The sequence below is a fragment of the Ochotona princeps genome, chromosome 5, assembly GCF_030435755.1.
Source record: "Ochotona princeps isolate mOchPri1 chromosome 5, mOchPri1.hap1, whole genome shotgun sequence".
NCBI classification, from domain to species: Eukaryota; Metazoa; Chordata; class Mammalia; order Lagomorpha; family Ochotonidae; genus Ochotona; species Ochotona princeps.
Window position 1 is genome coordinate 81,119,419 of NC_080836.1, and position 20,564 is coordinate 81,139,982.

At 40.7% G+C, this 20,564-nt stretch overlaps 1 protein-coding gene across 2 annotated transcripts in view; it reads left to right on the forward strand.

Annotated features, from left to right (window-relative positions):
* Positions 1-20,564, forward strand: part of ADAM23 (ADAM metallopeptidase domain 23) — a 164,706-nt gene that overhangs the window by 122,818 nt on the left and 21,324 nt on the right. For both annotated transcript variants that reach the window (XM_004576899.4, XM_058664904.1), the window contains exons 16-23: positions 4,287-4,358; positions 4,939-5,028; positions 6,641-6,721; positions 13,999-14,049; positions 14,710-14,773; positions 16,217-16,322; positions 17,551-17,670; positions 19,886-20,054. In XM_004576899.4, the coding sequence (XP_004576956.3) occupies positions 4,287-4,358; positions 4,939-5,028; positions 6,641-6,721; positions 13,999-14,049; positions 14,710-14,773; positions 16,217-16,322; positions 17,551-17,670; positions 19,886-20,054 (753 nt within the window). The remainder of the gene's footprint in view (positions 1-4,286; positions 4,359-4,938; positions 5,029-6,640; positions 6,722-13,998; positions 14,050-14,709; positions 14,774-16,216; positions 16,323-17,550; positions 17,671-19,885; positions 20,055-20,564) is intronic.

Consider the following 20,564-nt stretch of genomic DNA (forward strand, 5'->3'; position numbering starts at 1 on the left):
CAAGTACAGGGCCTGGCACAGTCCATCGCCCCAATCAGCTGGTGGTTGCAATTGCTGGGTCAGTTTTGTTTCCAGCCCTGTCTTCCATTGGAACCAATGGGTGTTGCAGTCCAGCCTGATTCTGCTCAGCACATATTCAGCCGTCACATCAACCAGCGGGAGCTGCAGGCTAGTCGGAGTGACCCACAATAACCCCTACCAGGCTGCCCCCTACCCTGGTTTCCCGTGCTTGCTAGTATGTGCAGCAGACTAGTCCAGTCTGTCCCACATCCCATTCAACTCTCATACATGTCAATGGGCATTGAAGCCTAGTTCAACCCAACCAGCTCCACTATCCAGCCCACACACATGCTGTTGGGTGCCCTTCTCTCTAGCCACCTCTGCCCCGTTCTGGTTTTTGTACCCTCCCATGGGAGTGGTAACCCTTCTCGGCCACTCCCACTCCCAGAATATGCACTCTCCAGGTGGTTCTGCAGTTTAACTTGACAGAATTAGCCCCCAGTGCCAGCTTCTGCCAACTGTTGCTGCCGTAAAGCCCAACCAACCCTCACCCACTCTCATTTTTGCTTACACCAGTAGGACCAATCAGCCCAGCCCGGCTTTTTCCTGATCTAGTGCATATGAGGCACACAGGTGTTGTAGCCCTACCTAGTCTGGTCTGCCTCCATCCCAGCTCACGTTCTCCAGTGGGAGTAGCTGTCCAGCAGGGAAGCTCCCCCACATTCCCCCTGCCGGCTCCACCCCCTCCCTGTCTGGTTCTCACGTGTGCTGTTGGGCACTGTGGCCACATCCGGTACAGGTCACCTCATCTTGGCATTCCATAATGTGCACTGATTTTTGTCGCAACCAAACCTGGCTCGACCCATACTCTGTTCTAGTGCTCGGATTCACTAGCGGGTGATGTAAACTGGTTCAGCCTGGTCTGTCCCCAACCCATGCCAAATGTATGCTAGTGGGTGTGTGCCATAGTTTTCTTTTTTTTAAAATTAATTTATTCATTAATTACATTGTATTACGTGACACAGTTTCATAGGTACTGGGATTCTCCCCACCCCTCCCCAAACCCTCCCCCATGGTGGATTCCTCCACCTTGTTGCATAACCACAGCTCAAGTTCAGTTGGGATTCCCTCATTGCAAGCATATACCAAACATAGAGTCCAGCATCCTATTGTCCAGTCAAGTTCAACAGCTTCTTAGGGAGACCCTCTCTGGTCTGAAGGCAGAGCCAGCAGAGTATTATCCCGATCAATTAAAAGCTCCAACATACCATCAGCAATAATCCAGGTACAATGAGGCTGGTGCAGAGTCCACTGATTGACAAAGTCCATCATAGAGTCTCCCCTTGTCCAGTATTTCGCTGCCAACATATAGCTGAGGTGGTTGGTTGATCTACTCCATCTTCCATCTTTTCTTGGTTAATGTTCTGATTCCTCCATTTTGATTGAGGGGATCCCCAAAGAAACTTTGAGGTGTTCCCAGACCAGGTTCCTATATGTACTAGTAAGCACAGTGCCCACCACAGTCCATCACCCCGATCAGCTGGTGGTTGCAACTGCTGGGTTGGTTCTATTCTCAGCCCCAACCTCCACCGGAACCAATGAGTATTTCAGTCCATCCTGGCTCTGCCCATCACACACTCGACCCTCACCTAAACCAGTGGGAAGTGTGCTGGTTGGATGCTGCGTTCCTAACCGGCACAGGCAGCCTCGCCTTGGCATTTTGTGTTGTGTACTGTTTTTATCACAACTGAACCTGGTCCGCCTCCCATCCAGCTCCAGCGCTCGGACTTGCCAGTGGATGACGTGAACTGACTCAGCTTGGTCCGCCCCCAACCTGAGCCAAATGTATGCCAGTGGCACACTTTCCAAAGCCTCTTCTGGGTTGTTTACCTCCATGCTTCCTGCGCTTATTTGTAGGGTCAGTGTTCTGTCAGAGGAACTGTTCAGGTTCCTCCATCAGACCCCCTCCTGGTGTCAGGTTTCACGCATACCAGCCGGTCCATGGGCCAGCACCGCTCATTCCATTTCTTGCCCCAGCAGGAGCAGCAGCCTTTCTTAACTGGTCTTCAACCCATTTTGGTTCCTGCTATTGGAAGTTTCAGCCCAGCCACGGCTCGTCCATACCCACATATAGCTCATATATGGCTCAGTTGGGGTTGAAACCTGGCCGAGTCCATCCCACATCTACCCTGGTCCCCCAGAACACCAAACTGTGCTGCGGTTTAACCCAGCTCGGTGCGTCTTGTCCCAGTCCACACTTGTGCCAATTGAGACTACAACTGTGACCCGACCAGAGCTCAGCCCTCTTCCAGCTCCTGTGCCCCTTAGTGGGAAACTCAACCCAGCCAGGGCCTCCCCCTAGCTCCCCCACCAGGCCAGTTCCCAGCCAGTGTTAAGCATGCCAGTGGTTGCTCTGGGTCAGCTCAGCACATCCCACAGCCTGTTGCACCTCCTGCCTTGTCTCCACCAGTCCTCCTAAGCCATCCAGTGGGGTCAGAATTCCCACGGAGTTTGGCCCACACATCCCCGACAAATTCTACCCCGGGTATGGTTCTCGAATGCCAGTTAGTGTCATGGTCCTGCCAACTGTGACCCCTCTGCTGATCACTCATCCTGTTGGGCACTGGGGACATCTTGCTGGACAAGTCCAGATTTTGGCTCTTGAATGAACTGGTGTTCGGTAATCTGCATTATGAAGTGATTACAGGTTTTTCAGAGGAAGATTTACTGCCATTGAGAATCTTTAGGACTCATTCACGTCCCCAAAGTACTGTAGGTTCAGGATGGAGCTACCCAAGCAGCATATCAAAGAACCGAAATTCCGGAACTCCCCGACCGGGCGGCCAGCAGGCGGAGCCTGGCGCCAAATGGCGCAATGGCCGCCCGGGAGCCGCTCACCACATGTACATGGTAGCAGGCACGTGTGTTCCAGGCTTGAGGCACGGCCATCCCAAGGCCCCCAGCAGCAAGGTGGCTACCGGAGGTTTAACTCCTTAGGTCCCAGTCCCGCCCCTCCTGGCTCCTCCCCCCAGCTCCAGCCGCATGGCGAGCAGTAGGGGAGGCACAAACCCGCTACACAGACCCCCAGGACTCACCCCAAAAGAGGGTAGCCACCGGAGGCTCCGGCAAGTCTGGGAGCCACTCACCACATGTACGTGGTAGCAGTGTGCCATAGTTTTCATCTGGTTTGACAATGAGCTGTCTCAGGATGAGGATGTATCCTAACGGTGACAGGATGGGAGTCTTCATACAGGTCTTGTCTTGTGCGTTTCCCTTTTCCCTTGTCCTCTTGCCTGTGCCTCAAAATCCCACAGAGCCTGTCACTGGGATTTTGAACTATCCCACAGAGAGTCCCACCCAAGTTGTCTGGAACCTTCTTTGCTTCTTACAATAGCTGTGACTTTCTGGAATTGGAAGGAAATCAGGTCTTTCTAAGATGAACTCAGTGGAAGATCATCCTTCCTTGGGAGTGTATACAGCTAATGGGGCGGAATCTCTTTCCAGTGTTCATGGCTGTGATAGTGGGGTTGAAATGTGCTCTTTTCTTCTTCATCCTAGAGTGATGATCATACCCAGGGAACTCCAGCTCTGTGTGATGGGGGAGACTTGTTTCCCCTCAACAAACAACTGGCTTCAGTTGTTGGCTTATAGTAGAATTTATCTGGCAAGAGAGTTTGTGTTGTCAGTGAGGTGGACTATTCTAGAAATTTTACTCTTCCATTGTTTTAGAAATGACTGAGAGATTTCTGTGCAACCATGAATGTGTTTGCGCTCTTAGTTAATATACTTCAGGCAGAGTAGATATTTTACCAATCAGAACTATGGCTTGGATTTCTAGGACCATTTTTGCCCTAAATTTGCTTGCACTTGCTTTATTTGTAAATTTCGCATTTGGCATTACCTTTTCTTGACCACTTCTATGTTTTCTCACCTGCTTTGAGACAAATTAGCAAATTATATATTGTGAGCCTTATTAGCAGTGCGTTTTAGTTCCATTAACAACTATGAAAAGTGATCTATTCTTGTTGACAGCTTATCTCCATAAGGAGTAGCTCTGATATTGGAGGTCATCTCCAGGACCCACCACTAGAGATTCTTCCAAGAGATATTATTCTTTTAGAAATGTTATTCATAAGTGAGCAGAGAGATCATTGATAAGATGCTGTAACAATGGATCACAGCACAGGAACACATGATGTTAATTGTATGGCTATGAATGTGATCTGTTTGATGTGCTTCTGCTTTAAATTAAAATGTTTTGCCTCCCCATTCCTAATCTCTTTCAGCTGTTTGAGCCCACAGAATGTGGAAACGGATATGTAGAAGCTGGGGAGGAATGTGATTGTGGTTTCCATGTGGTAGGTATAAGAGACCTTCTCCATGTTCAGTACAGCTCTTTCCCAGAGCTAACTAGAGTAGCGTTAGTGGTAAGTTCGTGATATTATTCATTGTGGTTTCACTGCATTCCTTTCCAATCTCCCAGATTAGTGTTTAATCACAGCTCAAACACATTAGTATTAGTCAAATCCTGATGGCCTTGTCTGAAAAATCCTAAAACAGCCTTTTAATCAGATCCCTTGCCTCCTAAAATTTCATGGCATTGTATTTAGCTTGAACAGCTTGTTCCAAATCATGAAACATTTTCCCTGTGTTGTGTATTGTTTTTGTTGTGATAAAGCTAGTTTGGGTATTAACAGCATGGGGAAGCTAGCCAGGGGTGCTTTGTCTGACTTGAAATCAGCACAGTTCTTGGTGGAGGAGCTCTATCATAGAAGATCATATCTGGTTGGAAAATTACAACAGGTGGGAATCTATCGTGTTTCAAAATGATGATTCCCTAAAATGTTTGCTTGTGATTATATAGATCTGCTCATTATATAGAGTCTCATGAGGAGAGAATGTTGGAGAAGTAGCAGTAAGTTTTTTCGGTTTCCCTAGGAATGCTATGGCTTGTGCTGTAAGAAATGCTCTCTTTCCAACGGAGCACACTGCAGTGATGGACCCTGCTGTAACAATACCTCATGTCTTGTGAGTTTCCTGACACTTGCATATTTCTTTTAATTGACAGATTACCCAAAATATCTCAGGGTGCCCATTGATCTCACTGGGTTTGTTGGTTACACTGTGAATATTTGCCTAGCAGCTTTATGTAGTCAATAAATCTACCCAAATTCAGTGAGCCACAACATCTGACTTTATTATTATTCAGTATTGACCATTGAATCCTCCAATGCATCCTTAAGAAAATAACTAATGTGTCTTCCAAAATAAAGCAGACAGTTGCCCTACTAACACAATTGAAAGCTAAATTAAATTGTTAAGTAGAAGCTGTGATCTTTTAAGTATGACCTACTTACAGTTTTCTTCAAAATTTGCCCTAATTTAAACAGAGCCTGAAAAGTAGTACCCACATCTCTCCAGTTGTCTTGAAGAAAAATATTGTGTTTATTTGAAAGACAGTGAGAGAGAGGGGTCTTCCATCTTCGAGCTCACTCCCCAATTGCTCCCAACAGCTAGGGCTAGCCCAGGCCACAGCTAGGAGCCCGAGGACTTGGAGCATCACTAGCTGCCTCTCAGGGCACCGGAGTACAAAGGAAGCAGGCTTGTGAAACCAGACACCCTGATATGGGATCTGGGCATCCCAAGAGGTCCCAAACAGCTGCCTTTGCCTTTTTTTTCATTCTAATTTTGGAGGGAGGTGAGAAAGGGAAAAGCAGAAGAGGGAGTGAGCAAGAAAGAGGGAGCTCTCACCCTACTGGTTCACTCTCCTAATGCCTGGGAGCTGGAAACTCAATACAAGTCTGCCACGCAAAAGGGCCCTAACTTCTGTAGCCTTCATCTGCTGCCTCCAGGACATGGATTAGCTGGAAACTAGGATTAGGAATGGAACCAGGATGTAAACTCAAGTCTTTGATAATGGGATGTAAGGGTCCCAAGTGGCAGCTTCAAGGCTATGCCAAATACCTGTCTTTTATAGCTTTTTTGGTCTCCTCTATAGACAAGAAACATAGGTGAGGAAGTAATTGTTTGCATTTATATTTGTATATATACACACAGTTTGTGTGTATGTCTTCACAGTTACCTATGTGGCCTCCAGTTATTTTTGAAAAGTCATTTTTTAATCTTCCTTTTTGCTCTTTATGAATCCTCTAATATGACTTATGGCATGATCTTGGATTTATTTTTTTTGTATCAAAAGATACTACACATCATAGTGTTCTGGAAGATTCCAGTATAGTTTACATTGGCTTCATGTCCCCTTTCAGATTAAGTTGCTTGAAGCTAATGGGCTTCCCTCATCTCTTTCCCATCGCTACTTAAGACAAGAAAACTGTCTTGTGTGTGCATGGGCATTACTGATTCAGATGAATTCACTGAAATTACATATTTAGAGAGAGCAAGATTAATACTCAATCTAGTAGGTGAGTTAGGAAGTGTTGGGTATGTGTATTAAACCTTTGGAAAGATCTTAATTGTTTATAATATGGTATTTTGCTATTTTGTCTTAAGCCAAACTTAGTTTCATAAAAATGACTTGATGGTTATAAGAATACTATGAGTTTAATTTGAAACGTTAATGATTTCAGCTTCTGATATTTATATTTGATTTGCAGTTTCTAATCTAATATTTGATTTTCAGTTTCAACCACGTGGTTATGAATGCCGAGATGCTGTGAATGGCTGTGATATTACTGAGTACTGCACAGGGGATTCTGGTCAGGTATGGCACACTGAGTTGTAGGAAGCACAATTCGAAAGCTTTTCATATAGGTTGCTTGTGTGAATTGGCTTTACTTCTTTTTGCTTTGCTTTATTTTCTGCTTGTAGCCATTTCCTATGTCTTTATTTTTTGAAATTATAGATATGTGTGTCTTTTTGTTTTGTGTTGGACATTTATATTTTTTCCAGTGTTCCCTATCACAGTAGTTCATACTCAATTGTCTTTAGTTTCCTATTTTCCACATCTGAAATAGTACGTTCATATTGATGACACAGTAACATATTGCTTTAAAACAATAAATTGTTTAAAGAATAAATTTTGCACGGAAACCAGTGAAGAAAAAACAGTAAGACCATGTTTTATATCAAAATATATTACAATAAATACTACCATATGCTTTGCTACAGCACTTGCGTGCACAGCTGTCAAGCTCAAGTGACTGCTGAGTAGCCAATGGATGTGAGCATCCTCCAGCCCTCAGTGCTTCCGCTAATACACTGGTCTTTGCCTTCTGACCACTCTGCTCACAAGTGCAAGCAGCGGGAATAGCTGCAATAGAAAAGCCACACTGAGCAAGGTGGTCAGTCCAGAATGGCCCGCATTTCTCTACATCAGTTCTGAGAGAGGCGCCTTCAGGAATATGGGAACTTGAAGCTACAAGCTTCATCTGTCTCTGTCTCAGCCCCCTCAAAGAGCTGCTTCCTGCTCTGGGGTATCCTTTGAGGACCACATCACACAGCTCTGTTGCCATCCTCATCAGCTTCTGCCATGCCTTACAGTACTCTCTCCCTCTACACCTGCTCTTTCTCCTCTGGAGTCACATGGTTAGTGGCTGTCACTCTGTGTGGCCTGCACATTCCTGCTTTAACTGCTGCGTCTCCCGTGCAACCAGGACACTCATCAAGTCCTTCAGCGCAATCTCCATGTGGTTTGTTTGAGATGGACTGGAGCAGTGTTCACCTTTGTTATCAGTCGCTGCTTCTATCCCATGTACATGGCTTCAGATTTATGACTCTTACCATTTGGCATAATTTTGTTCCCATTAAATTAATGTTTCTGGCTTGACTGGCTATTCCTTAGCCTGCAACTGCTGGCATCTCATGTGGGTGCTGATTCATGTCCTAGCTGCTCCATTTCCCATCCAGCTCCCTGCTTATGGTTTGGGAAAACAGTGGAGGATAGGCCAAAGCCTTGTGACCCTGCAACTGATGAGGGTTCTTGCTATGGCTTTGGATTGGCTCAGCTCCAGTTATTGCAGCCATTTGGGGAGTGAACCAGCTGATACAAGATCTTTCTGTCTCCTTCTCTTTGTAAAAAATCTGACTTTCCAATAAAAATAATTTTAAAAATTATATTTCTTTCTAAAATCCCTTTGTATTATGTTTTATGTTTTGATTTATGATATTTTAAGTCTATTTGTTGTTCAGATGAATATTTATTGATGTTATACAGTGTCAGGCACTGCTGACATTATTGGATATTGCTATGATAAATGAAATAAAATGCTGTGAGAGGAGTGATGGGGTGAGGTCATGTGAGGGGTGAGAAAGGTATATATGCTTAGAAGAGGTGGTGTTTGACTAGAGACATAGATGAAAAGGAGCTACTCAGTAAACATGAAGTGCAAATATGTGGCTTCTTTATGAAATATGGTTAAAAGCATGGAGAAGAAGATTCAGAAAGGAAGTGAGAATCAAGGCAGGTAGGGACATGTAAGAGTTTTATATTTCATTCTGCTTTCATTTTCATTCTATATTACTTCAAAAGCATTTTCCTATACTGTCACATAGTATTTACAAATAACATTTTCATGACTAGTCTGCTATGTGGCTTTATCAGTTGATTTCCTCTAATTGTAGATACTTATATTCTGGCAGTTCTTTATTTCTGTTAGTCTGAAAGTGAATTTCTGCATATTTTTAAGGGTGCTTCCTGTTGAGGGTTGCTCTTTATGGTAAATTCTCAAGAGTGTGGTCACCTATTTCCAAGTATTATGTTTTCCAAATGGCCCCTAGAAAACTGAGTGTCACTTTTATTATAAAAATGACTTTGTTGAATTCCAAAACTTAAGGTAAGGGCTAAGTAATACGTAATGTAGGATTCCAGCTCAGGAATTAGGTCCCAAAGAAGTTTTGTAGATGGGCCCTTGTACAAAGCATGGCTTAGAGAAGCAGTAGAGAATGCAGAGTATGTGGGTAACCTTGTCTCCAAGATGAGAATGACAGAACCATTTTGAAGGCCAGTTACTCTTGTTAATCTTGTCAGTAGGTTTGATTACATCCCAGTGGCAGAAGGAATAAAGAGCCGAGGAGCTGGAGTTACGCTGAGTTCCCTTTGTCAGAAGGAGACAGGAAGAGAGGGAGAAGAGGTTTCTAGTTAGCTGTTTGGAAGATGTGTGTGTGTGTGTGTATATATATATCTATCTATATATCTATATATAGATAGATATATATATAGATATATATATCACCTGCGTCCAGTTCCTTCCAACTTAGTTTTCTTTTCTCAGTCTGATGGCCCAGAGAAATACGTACTGGTTATTTTAAGAATTTTATGTATATTTATTTCTTATATTTAAAAATATAAATAGATTTGTTTTAAATTTTTCTCTAAAGACAGATTTTAAGAATTCTGTGTTGTATGTTGAATGAGAACTGGTCTGATTGCTTCACTGAGTTGTAGTTTTATAGCATAATATTATTTTTATATCTTTCATGTACAGCTTTAGTAGTCTGTATTCAGTCCTTTTAACAGTGTAGTTTTTTTACTTCAATCTTTAACTTCTCAAATGCTATAAAATTTACAGGATACAAGGTTTTATAATGAGAGACACTTGCATCATAAACTTTTAAAATGTAATGTGTATAGGGAAAAAACAGTCTTATTACTTTAGTTTCTCAGTGGCATATTGAAATTGGATATCTTGCTTTTTATTTTTTAAATTTCTTAACCAAGATCAGAAAGAATTAAGTTGAGATCACTGGAGTAGAGGCATTCAGAGTTCCATAGAATTCTACTCTATAAGAGATAATGAGCGTTGAGTTTAAATGATGCTAGGTGACTAAGGAGATGAAATTGCCACATCCCTGAGAATCAGTATCTACAGGCAACACTATGACCTTTTGCAGTCATACTTCTCAGTATCCTTTACTTAATTCTGAAATTAGCATTGACTGGGGGCTCTGAGTTACTAAATTCAAAGTTTATGGCAAAATAAGCAGTATGTCTGCAGCGGGGAGAAGCCCTTGGCAAGTGATCCTGGATGCTATAATGACAATGTTTGAAAGATGCGAGGAACAGTTTTTGCTGCGACTGTGAAATATATTATCTGAGTTATAAGCTAGCAAAACATAATTTAAAATGAACACACATACATATGTTGCATTGTGGAAGCTGGCCTCCAGCGACCCTTCCCCATACTGCATCAAACTAGGACTGGAATGACATGGCAAAATTGCAAGCTTGCCTCATAGGCAGAATAAAATATATAGATTTATGATTCTTTCTCCTCTTTTAAATGTTTCTAGAGAGCATGAAAGGCCCCATAATTTTTCAGTTACACATTTCAGTGATAAGGAGCAGGATTCTATTAGCCTAAATAAAAAACAAGTAGATTAGAAATATTCCCATAGCTATGACAGATTATGATAAGGAGGGTTTTTTTTTTTTAATTTGGAAAGAACTTGAGATTTTTTTTTTCTTCTCAAAATATCATGAAAATGGACTATGGCAAATTAAGTTTAGATTCTGATGTGCCTGTTCTGGAAGCAACATTTCTTTTTCATTTCTGTTGATGCAGTTGCCTTCATTTTAGAGTTAGTGAATAATCAATAATGGCTAATCACAAGGTAATTATTGTGTGTTTACTGGGCAGATGAACAAGATCCCAGAGGTCTCTGTTTTGTGCAGTTGGTGCAGGACTCCATGTTTTAGCACCGATAATGATCCCGTGTAAAATACAAACACAGAATTGAAAATGTGTGGTGAAGGGGGCTTTACAGAGAGCCATTCATTCTTTAGAAAGAGGTAGAGCAAATCATGTTTATTTCCTTGAGAGACAGGGTGAGGGAGGCATGGGGGTGGGATGGGGAGCGAGGCAGAGTGATCAGTCTCCCCTCTTGATCGGTTCACTTCCCAAGTGTATGCATGGCCAAGGTTGGGCCTGGCTGAAGCAAGGAGTAAGGGACTCTCAGTGTTAGAGAAGACACATATGGTCACCCTGATTTGGACATTACGCAGTGTGACTGTGGATATATGGAATTCTTGCATGTTAGTTTAAAACGCAAGCAGGAGCAGGTGTTCAGCCTGGCAGTTAAGATGCTGATTCAGACATCTGTTTTCTGTATCAGATGACCTGACTCCTTGATTCCACTTTTCTGCTAATGCAGACATCTGGGAAGCAAAGGTGATGGCTCAAGTAACTGAGTCCATGCCACCTTTGTGAGAAACTAGGTTGAGTGCCTGGATCCCAGCTTTCTCTAGACCCAGCCCCGGCCTATGCAAATATTTGGGGAGTTAGTGAGCAGATGGCAGATGTATCTGTCTCTCTAATCCTTAAATAATACATTTTCTTATAAAGAGGGGAAAATCATATGGCATATTATCATTTTCTATAGTCGTCCTGTTTTGCAATGGAACAACAGAACTTCCTTCTCCTACCTGAATGTGATTTAAAGCTCATAACCGACTTCTCAGGACCTCTTCCTGCTTCCCGCTCTCCCCAACCCTAGAGATCACCATTCTACTCTCAGATTCTATGAGATCAATCGTCTCGGATTTCATGAAGCAAAACCATTTTGCTATGAAATGTTCTGTATAAATTATGACTTCTTGGGAAAACTAAATGAATTCTGTTGTCTTTCTGTGGTGAACTTGGTGCATAGTCTGCCATGCACAATGGAAAAAATTGAATCAACTCAGCTCATTTTTTTTGCTCCCTCAACTGGTAAATAATAGTTGAGCATATACTATAGGCTCAGTATTGTTGTGTATACTAGAAAAAGCCCACAAAAAGATCTAAAATCCTGTCTTCATGACGCTCACATCATGTTGGGGGCAACAATGAACAAATAGGATTGTTCTGATATAACTCATCAGTGGTAATAAGTGCAGTGGAGTGGAGCTGTAAACACGGTGAGGTGGTGACCATGCAGGGATCTTGAGGGAAACTGAAGGAAGAGAGAAGGCCAAGGAAATGGCTGGAGATAGACCTGGCCTATTCACAAAGAGTCAGCTCAAACATGGGAGAAAGCAGAAAACACAGAGAGAATACGGGGTGCGTGTGAGTGAGAGCAGATGGTGTTGAACTCTGAAGGCCCATGAGTCCTTTGGAAAGCCGCCTGAGGGTTTTGAATAAGGATGGGCATGATCTGATGTTTGCATTGTCTTTTAAAGCTTATTTTCTGTTTCTCTTTGAAAGAGTTACAGAGAGAAAGATAGAGACAAAGAGATTATCTTCCATCTACTGGTGCCATGCCCAGATGGTCACAATGGCCAGGGTTGGGCCAGGTTGCTTCCCACATAGGTGGTAGGTGCCCATCTTGCACTGCAGGTTTGTGAATTGGTAGCCATATGAGACTCCAGCATCACAGGCATCACCTGCTACACCTCAACACCACTTGCAAAGGCAGGGTGACAGAGAGCGAGGTATTCATCTTCCATTTGCTGGTTTGCTCTCCATGTAGTTCTTAAAGCCAGGGCTGAGCTAGGATAAAGCCAGGACCAGAAGCCTGGGACTGCTTCTGGGTCCTCTCATGAGTGACAAGGGTTTAAGTTCCTGAGCTGAACTACTTTCTGCTGCCTTGCCAGGCACATTAGCAGGAAGATGAATTGGATGAAGAGCAGATGGAACTTGAACTAGCACTGACGTAGGATGCTGTGTTGCATGTGGCAAGTTAACCAGGTATACTGCAACACTGGCCCCTGATATCTACATTTTTAAGGGGACCACATTTATAGTAGTATAGAATCCAAAGAGACAAGGGTAAAGCAGGGGACTTGCGAGTTGAAGATGGTGGTGAATTGGTCAAGGTGTTAGGGATGGGAATGAAGAAAAGTTGGGTCAAATAATGGCATTTTAAATGCAGAGCTAAGAAGATTTGAAGACATTGTATGGAAGGTATGAGAAGGAATGGATTATCTGTTTTTTTAGGCTAAACAATTGGGAGGATGGAGGGTCACTGACAAGGTGAAAGCTGAGGAGAACTTTGATACATATTGCTGGTTTTTTAAAAGATTTATTTATTTATTTTATTGGAAAGGTAGATGTACACAGAGAAAGAGAGATAGAGAGAAGGTCCTGCATCTACTCGATCACTGCCCAAATAGCCACAATAGTCAGAGCTAAGGAGATCTGAAACTGGGAGCCAAGAGCTTCTTCTGAGTCCCCTCTGTGGATTCACGATCCCAAGGAATTAGGCCATGCTCCGTTGCTTTCCCAGTACATGATCTGGATTGGAAGGAGAGAAGTCAGAACATAAACTGGCACCCATATTGGATAGCTGCACCATAGGTCAAAGGATTAGTCTGTTGAGCCATGGCACCTGCCCCAACATTACTGTTTTTATTCACTTGCCACGCCTGTGTATCTTGGTATTTGCTTTGGATACAAGCCAGTGCTTTTAGCATGCCTTTTTCTAAAATTTATTTAAATGCAGCAGATAAAAATTCACTTATTTGGTGCAACTTTTACAGACAATGAAATATGTGTTTTAAAAGTTATTTGATGAAGAAATCTATAAAGATAAATACCAATCACATCACACTTTGCTCGTGCTTTGAGAGGTCAGAGAGTGATGAGATTAATCACTTACACTGAGTTAAAGGAGAATATTTCCTGTCTCAGCCAAATAGCCTGTCAGGGTCATGGTGTCGGATACAGGCTTGATATTTTCATGGAGCTGAGCAAGGCCTTGTAAATCAATTTTCAGATGTGTTCACTCCTCTGTAACAAGCTGATTCATTTCCTTTACTGTCGACTTTAATCCCTTCTACCTTTAACTTGGTAAGCAAGTGAATAAATTTTGTTATTGAAGTACACCTTGCAATAAACAGAAAAACATAGAAAGCATCCATTTCGTGGGCCTAATTTATTAACTGCTTTTAGAAATAGTAGGATTACTTTGGATAACCCACTTAAACAGTAATAGATCTTTTCCTAATTTCTTCCAAGTATGTAGTCATCATTCTTTCATTTTCTTTTGCATTTTATACATTGTTTATATTATCTGAAAGTATTCAACTTGCCAAACATTATCTAAAAAGATTTTATTTTTCAGTGCCCACCAAATCTTCATAAGCAAGATGGATATGCATGCAATCAAAATCAGGTATACTGGTGCTTAAGTTTTAAGTGTAATTTAAGAATTAGGTTGATTTTTCTTTTTGACGAATATAGCTTTGAAGTTAACTCAAGGAAAGTGTTATAGTGAGGTTATAATCCATATTTATTTCATATTATACTAAATACTGCATATATTCTATTTGACTCTAATGACAAATTATTCAGACTGCAAGAACACAAAACAATTGTAAAGGCAAAAGGATTAAGAATGTAATATATTGAGTTGGGACCATTTTTCAATTGGTTTAGCCTGTTATGGGAAATATTACAATCTATTATACCACCATTTTTTCCCTGAAGCCACATTATAGTTGAACCACTTTCGTACAAGTGATGTTGACATTATTTTGGTGTCATCAGAACTGTACTAGTTCTATTCCCCTAAAAGTTAGATTATAAGTGATTAGTTTCCATTTATGAAACTGTACTATGAAGTCTTTTCTCAGTTTTATATTCTAAGGTTTTCTTATACACCTCTTTGAATGGTTATGGTTCTTGTTGGTTGCTATGAAAATAATAGGCTATGGAAATTCATTTTACAAAAAGTTTTGTAAAAGTTTTGCTAAAAGAAGACTTTATAGACAAAATTTTTGAGAAAATAGTACTGACTTCATTTGCTTCACAACTCGTGTGCTCTTGCCCTCAGGGTCGTTGCTACAATGGCGAGTGCAAGACCAGGGACAACCAATGTCAGTTCATCTGGGGAACAAGTAGGTCACATTTTCTCTTAATGTTGTTCTCAGCCAGACTCACTGGAAGAGGTGCACAGCTTGGAGTACTGCTGAAAAAAATCTAGAAAAGAGCAAGAATGAATAGAACTGTGAATCTTAGTCACAAGAAGTACAGAAAACATTTGCTCAACTTAGGGACTCATTATCAGAAATGACAGTCTTTCACGACTTGTGGCTTTTAGAGGAAGGGTGTTGCACCTGCTTTCCGGGACTGGATTGAGAACAGAGGTCGTGTTTGTTGTCCTTTCCCTTGGGTGATGTACCATTTCTTCTTGGCCTCCACCAGGTTTGCTGTTTTGTTGTTGTTTTGTTTTTAATCTCAAGAAAGAGCTAGACATTTTCCAAGCTTTGTCCTTTACTGTCTCAGTTCAAAGAACGCAAATAACTTCCTAAGATTTGAGCAAGTCCCCGGCCATGACTAAGAGTTCATGGAAATGGCTATTATGAAAAGAAACTATTCTTGAACTTCTTTGCATTGCAATGAAATTATCTTTTTAAATATGTTCTCCTTGTATCAGTGTCACATTAACAAGAATTGACGAGAATTGTGTTGTAATTTTCACACATTTGCCAAGACTCTGTTATGTTAGTAAGTTTTTTAAAAAAATCAAAATTGTTTTTGAAAATAAAACTTCCATGATCCCACGTACACTTTGAAGTCCTCTTGTTGATTCTCTAAAGTTGTAGCCGTGTACTCTTGGTGGCATTTGGTGTGCTTCTCCAAGGGACTTCAGTTCCTGAACACCATATGGAAACACTGAGAAAAGAGTGTGCCTTGAGGGTCACACCAAAGGAACAGAAGGTACAAGAAGGATCAGGGCTCCTGGCATGGTTTCAGTTTTTGGCTAATAATATTTATCTGAACTATTTATAATCGGTGGTTTAGTTTTCACAAAGAAGATTAATACAGACATGTAAATATCAAACCCCACATGCCAAAGTGAGATCTCATTGGGCTAAGACTTTGTAATTAATCTCCTAATAATAATATAAAACAGGATGAAGAATGTTTGCTAGCTTTCTGTCAGTTAACTGATTTCTGTTTATATTTCCCACTTTCCTACATCAATCCACTGACAAGAATTGAAAAAAAATGCATTTTCCACATTAAAGAAGAGATGATGTTTTGGAGGGTATTGTTTTGTTTTATGTTTTATTTTTGGGGTTTTTTAATATTAACTTGGTGAGGTCAATTGTTTAATTTTTAGGAATTTTAAAAGCCCAGAAACATCCCGTAGAATATTTACTCCATTTCCATGGAGTATTTACGTCAGAAAAATCGGCAAATGCTATAAATGAGGATTTTTCTTGCTTCTGGAGAACCAATTGTCATATAGATTTACTTTTTCAATACTCCTTATAGATGACAAAGAGAAGTAAATTTATCTTTTTTTCCCCTTTGCCTGCCTTTGCCTTTAAAAGAGGCTACAGGATCTGACAAGTTCTGCTATGAAAAGCTGAATACAGAAGGGACTGAGAAGGGCAATTGCGGGAAGAATGGAGACCGTTGGATCCAGTGCAGCAAACAGTGAGTGGCGTGCTCTGGAGAGCACAGTGACCCAGGAAGCTCTGATGCAAATGCAGATGAAGCCCAAAATACGTATGACTGAATTGTTAAAATGTTCACTTACTCACAAATTTGAAGTGTGTATTTTATATGCTGGTGTTTCTAGAAGCACGTGGCTGTGAACTAAACTTACAGCTTGTCCAGACACCATAGCTGCAAAATCTGAAAAATATTACATGCTGTTATTTTTCTTGATTGTTGTTCTGAGAATTGTTCTATAAAGTAGCCTTGCTACAGCATTTCAAATTAATTTTAAGTTTTAATTTTCTACTTTTGTTAGAAAACAAAATATAATATATTGTATATATATCATCTAAGATGCAAAACAGAGCACTTTTTTGGTGAATTGTTTTTGACCTTTTCACACTTACAGCACTCTTGATTAAACTAGACACCTAATAGCTAGATGAAAGTTTTTTGGCTTTCTAACAGCATCTAATGAATGCATTTTAGAGCCATCTTTTCTCCAGAAGTGAGCTACCTTTAGAGCACATTTGCTATATTTCCTCTTGATTAATTGAGGAAAGTTAGAAGTATGATTTAATAGTTCACTAAGGTTAATTTGATAACTTGGACCTAGGCAAGTGTGAAGTTACAGGCCAGAGATGCTCTGGTTATTTTCCATAACAAGGGAAATTTCTCCTTCCAATTTTGAAGCAGAACAAGAATTGAAGGATAAGTTTGGATACTTTTTTATTAATAAGTTTTCTGCTGTAGTATATGAAACTGAAATTTCATGTAGCCTTTGATACTTTCTATTGTAGTGCATGAAACTTTGAAATTCCACGTAGCCTTTGACAGTGGTTGAAGACTGTGGCAACAAATCTTTGATAATAATTTCTTTAAAACTATATTGAAATAATAGAAAACAAAGCTTTCCAGGGGCGACTCTTGGTGAAGTATAGGTGTTCCAAGATGTTGATCCTGAGGTGGAAAAACTGCATGAATTTCAACTTTTTTTTTTTTAACACCAAAACAGTTTTAATTCAATTTTCCATAAAATGTTTAAAGTTCACTGGTCCTCTTGGGTAAGCAAAAGGGAAGTCACAACCAACCAACAATATCTTAGTGGGTGTTTTTTGGTAAGAATTGGAGTTTTAAGATCTCTTTCATAGCTGTGTATGTAGACTAAATACTGTTGATCGTGTCTGATGTGTGTTGTACTGTTCTGTCTGTTCAACATGTGCAGTGACGTGTTCTGTGGGTTTTTACTCTGTGCCAATCTTACTCGAGCTCCGCGTATTGGTCAGCTCCAGGGTGAGATCATCCCAACTTCCTTCTACCATCAAGGCCGGGTGATTGACTGCAGGTAACATGTTAAACTTTGGAAAACCTAAGGAGGCATGAGCATTTCAAACCTCAGAACATCAGACTGAAAAGTGAAAACTCAAAGATTTTTTTTCAGTTCTTACAAAAGGGAAGTTTGTTTAGATGTTAGGACATGGATTTCATGTTGAGAGTTAAAATACAAAGTTGAATTATCAGTTTGAAAATTATTTTTGCTCATAATTTTACTTGTTAGTTATAGTGAGGTTTTTTTTTAAAGATTTATTTATTTTTATTAGAAAGGCAGATATACAGAGAGGAGGAGAAACAGAGAGGAAGATCTTCCATCCAATGATTCACTCTCCAAGCGGCCGCAATGGCTGGAGCTGAGCCAATCCGAAGCCAGGAGCCACAAACTTCCTCCGGATCTCCCACATGGGTGCAGGGTCCCAAGGCTTTGGGCCGTCCTCAGCTGCATCCCAGGCCACAGGCACGGAGCTGGGTGGGAAGTGGGTCTGCCAGGATTAGAACCAGCGCCCATATGGGATCCTGGCATGTTCTTGGCGAGACTTTAACCACTATGCTATCGCACTGGGCCCAGTGAGTCATTTTTTTAATCATCATCCTAAAAGTAGAATTGTGATATTCATCACTGTGATTAATGTTTTAACACTGAAATACATCATTGTTTGAATAGTTTTTTTTAATTTTATGACCAAAAAAAGGAGTTAAAGCTATACTTTCTATATTATGTATCTAGTTTAAAATACTGCTTAACAAAACATCTAATTACATTTTGAAAATAGTAAAATATTATTTATTGTTATAAGCAGATGTTTGATATCTGATTGTATGCGAGTACAAGGCACATGGATGTGTGGCCTGTTATTTATTAATTATTAGCCAGGGACTCTTGTTTCCAAAAAGTGTTCCCTTCAAAAAAGTCATAATTCTAAGATTGGCTCAAACACTTAGGAAATTTTCCCTATAGCACTGGTTTCTGTGTCCGTAAATTTATTTTTAGTACCCCTAGAATACCACAGCTTCATCTTGTTTGAGTAAACATATTTGGAATGATCCAAATGTGAGTTTGAATACATTTTAGGACTAATTCTGTTGTAGTCAAATGTTTGCCATTTTTTCTGAATTTTGAATGGCTTTAAAGGGATTTTGAAGAGAAAGTAGGACAATAAATTCTTCTGCAAATAAATTTGTGGTTTTCAGATTTAGTTACTTCCACGTATGTAGGCTTTCCTTGGATGTGTACATTTTCACATCTTTAGGTACAACATTATTATTTTATGTTGTTATTTTATTATAACCTAAATTGGCGTATGTGTGAAATATGCAGCAAGATAATTATAATTACAGTATTGACTGTCATTCAAGTTCAAGTTGTTTCTAACTTTCAGATTTTAGAAGTAACTATCAATACAGGTGAAATGCTTTAGTTTTTTTTTTTTTTTTTTTTGGTTGTCAATAGTCAGATCCTCTGGAGTAATAATACCAATTTTCAAAAATATTTCCACTTTCTATTTTTACTCAACATTTTGCTTCTCTGTAGCATGCCACATCTGAAAGCCTTAACGAGCTAATGATATATTTTCTTCTTTTGTTGTTGTGCCAACACATATACCCTAATATACCCTAGTCTTATTGTTGGGTTGTGGAAACAAATGAAGGTTTAGAATATTTATTTAAAGATATATTTATCTTTATTGGAAAGGCCGATTTACAAAGAGAAGTAGAGACAGGGAGAAAGATCTTCTGTTTACTGGTTTACTCTTTAAGTGGCTGTAATGGCCGGAACTGAGCTGATCCAAAGCCAGGAGCCAAGAGCCTCCTCTGGGTTTCCCACATGGGTTCAGGGTCCCAAGGCTTTGGGCCATCCTCTACTGCTTTCCCAGGCTGCAAGCCAGGAGTGGGATGGGAAGTGGAGCAGCTGGGACATGAACTGGCATCCATATGGGTTTCTGGTGTGTGCAAGGCAAGGATCTAGCTACTGAGCCATCACACTGGTCCCTAGAATATTTTTCTTATAAATAATGCTTTCCTGATGATGTGCAGCGTAATAATTACAGGAAAGGTAGTTACTTTTTCATGCTCATCAACAAGAGGAAAAGGGAAAGAGTGGGAACATGCTGGGAGTAACTCAGGTTGACTGCCTCTTCATTTCCTGGAAGACAAGCTGCATGCATGTGGATGGTTTGTTTCTAAGTGTTGTGCTAATGATTATGTTGATATCTTCCTTTCTTTAGTGGTGCTCATGTAGTTTTAGATGATGATACAGATGTGGGCTACGTAGAAGATGGAACACCATGTGGCCCCTCCATGATGTGCTTAGATCGGAAGTGCCTACAGATTCAAGCCCTCAATATGAGCAGCTGTCCTCTTGATTCCAAGGGTAAAGTCTGTTCAGGCCATGGGGTGAGTAGATACCTATGTTCTAGCTGGAAGCATCCTCAGAGTTCACAGTTGATAGATTTCCAGTTTCTTTCTCCTCTCATGATTATTGCCAATATTTTTGTGCTGATTTTAACACATATTAGGATCTTTCTCTGCTAATAAACTGTTAATTTTAAAGTTTTTTCTTGTAATATTGGCTATTCCTATTCACCACTTTCTCAACATAACTTGATATTAGTATCATTCAGGCATCTCCACAGAAACAAAACCAGTGCGAAATAGTTATCTGCCAAATCAATGCAGTTTTCTCAGAAATTGGCTCATGTGACTGTAGAGACTGGGAAGTCCCACACTTGCCATCTCTATGATGGAGGAAGTAGGAATCCTGTGCTGTCATTCAGTGTGAGACCAAAGGCAGAACTGGTAGAACTGCTGGGGCTGGAACAACCTGAATCCTCAGCTAGAGAAGATGCTATGAGTGTTGCAGCCCCAGCAGTGAGGCAGGGTGAACAAGAAGGTGGACTCCTTGCT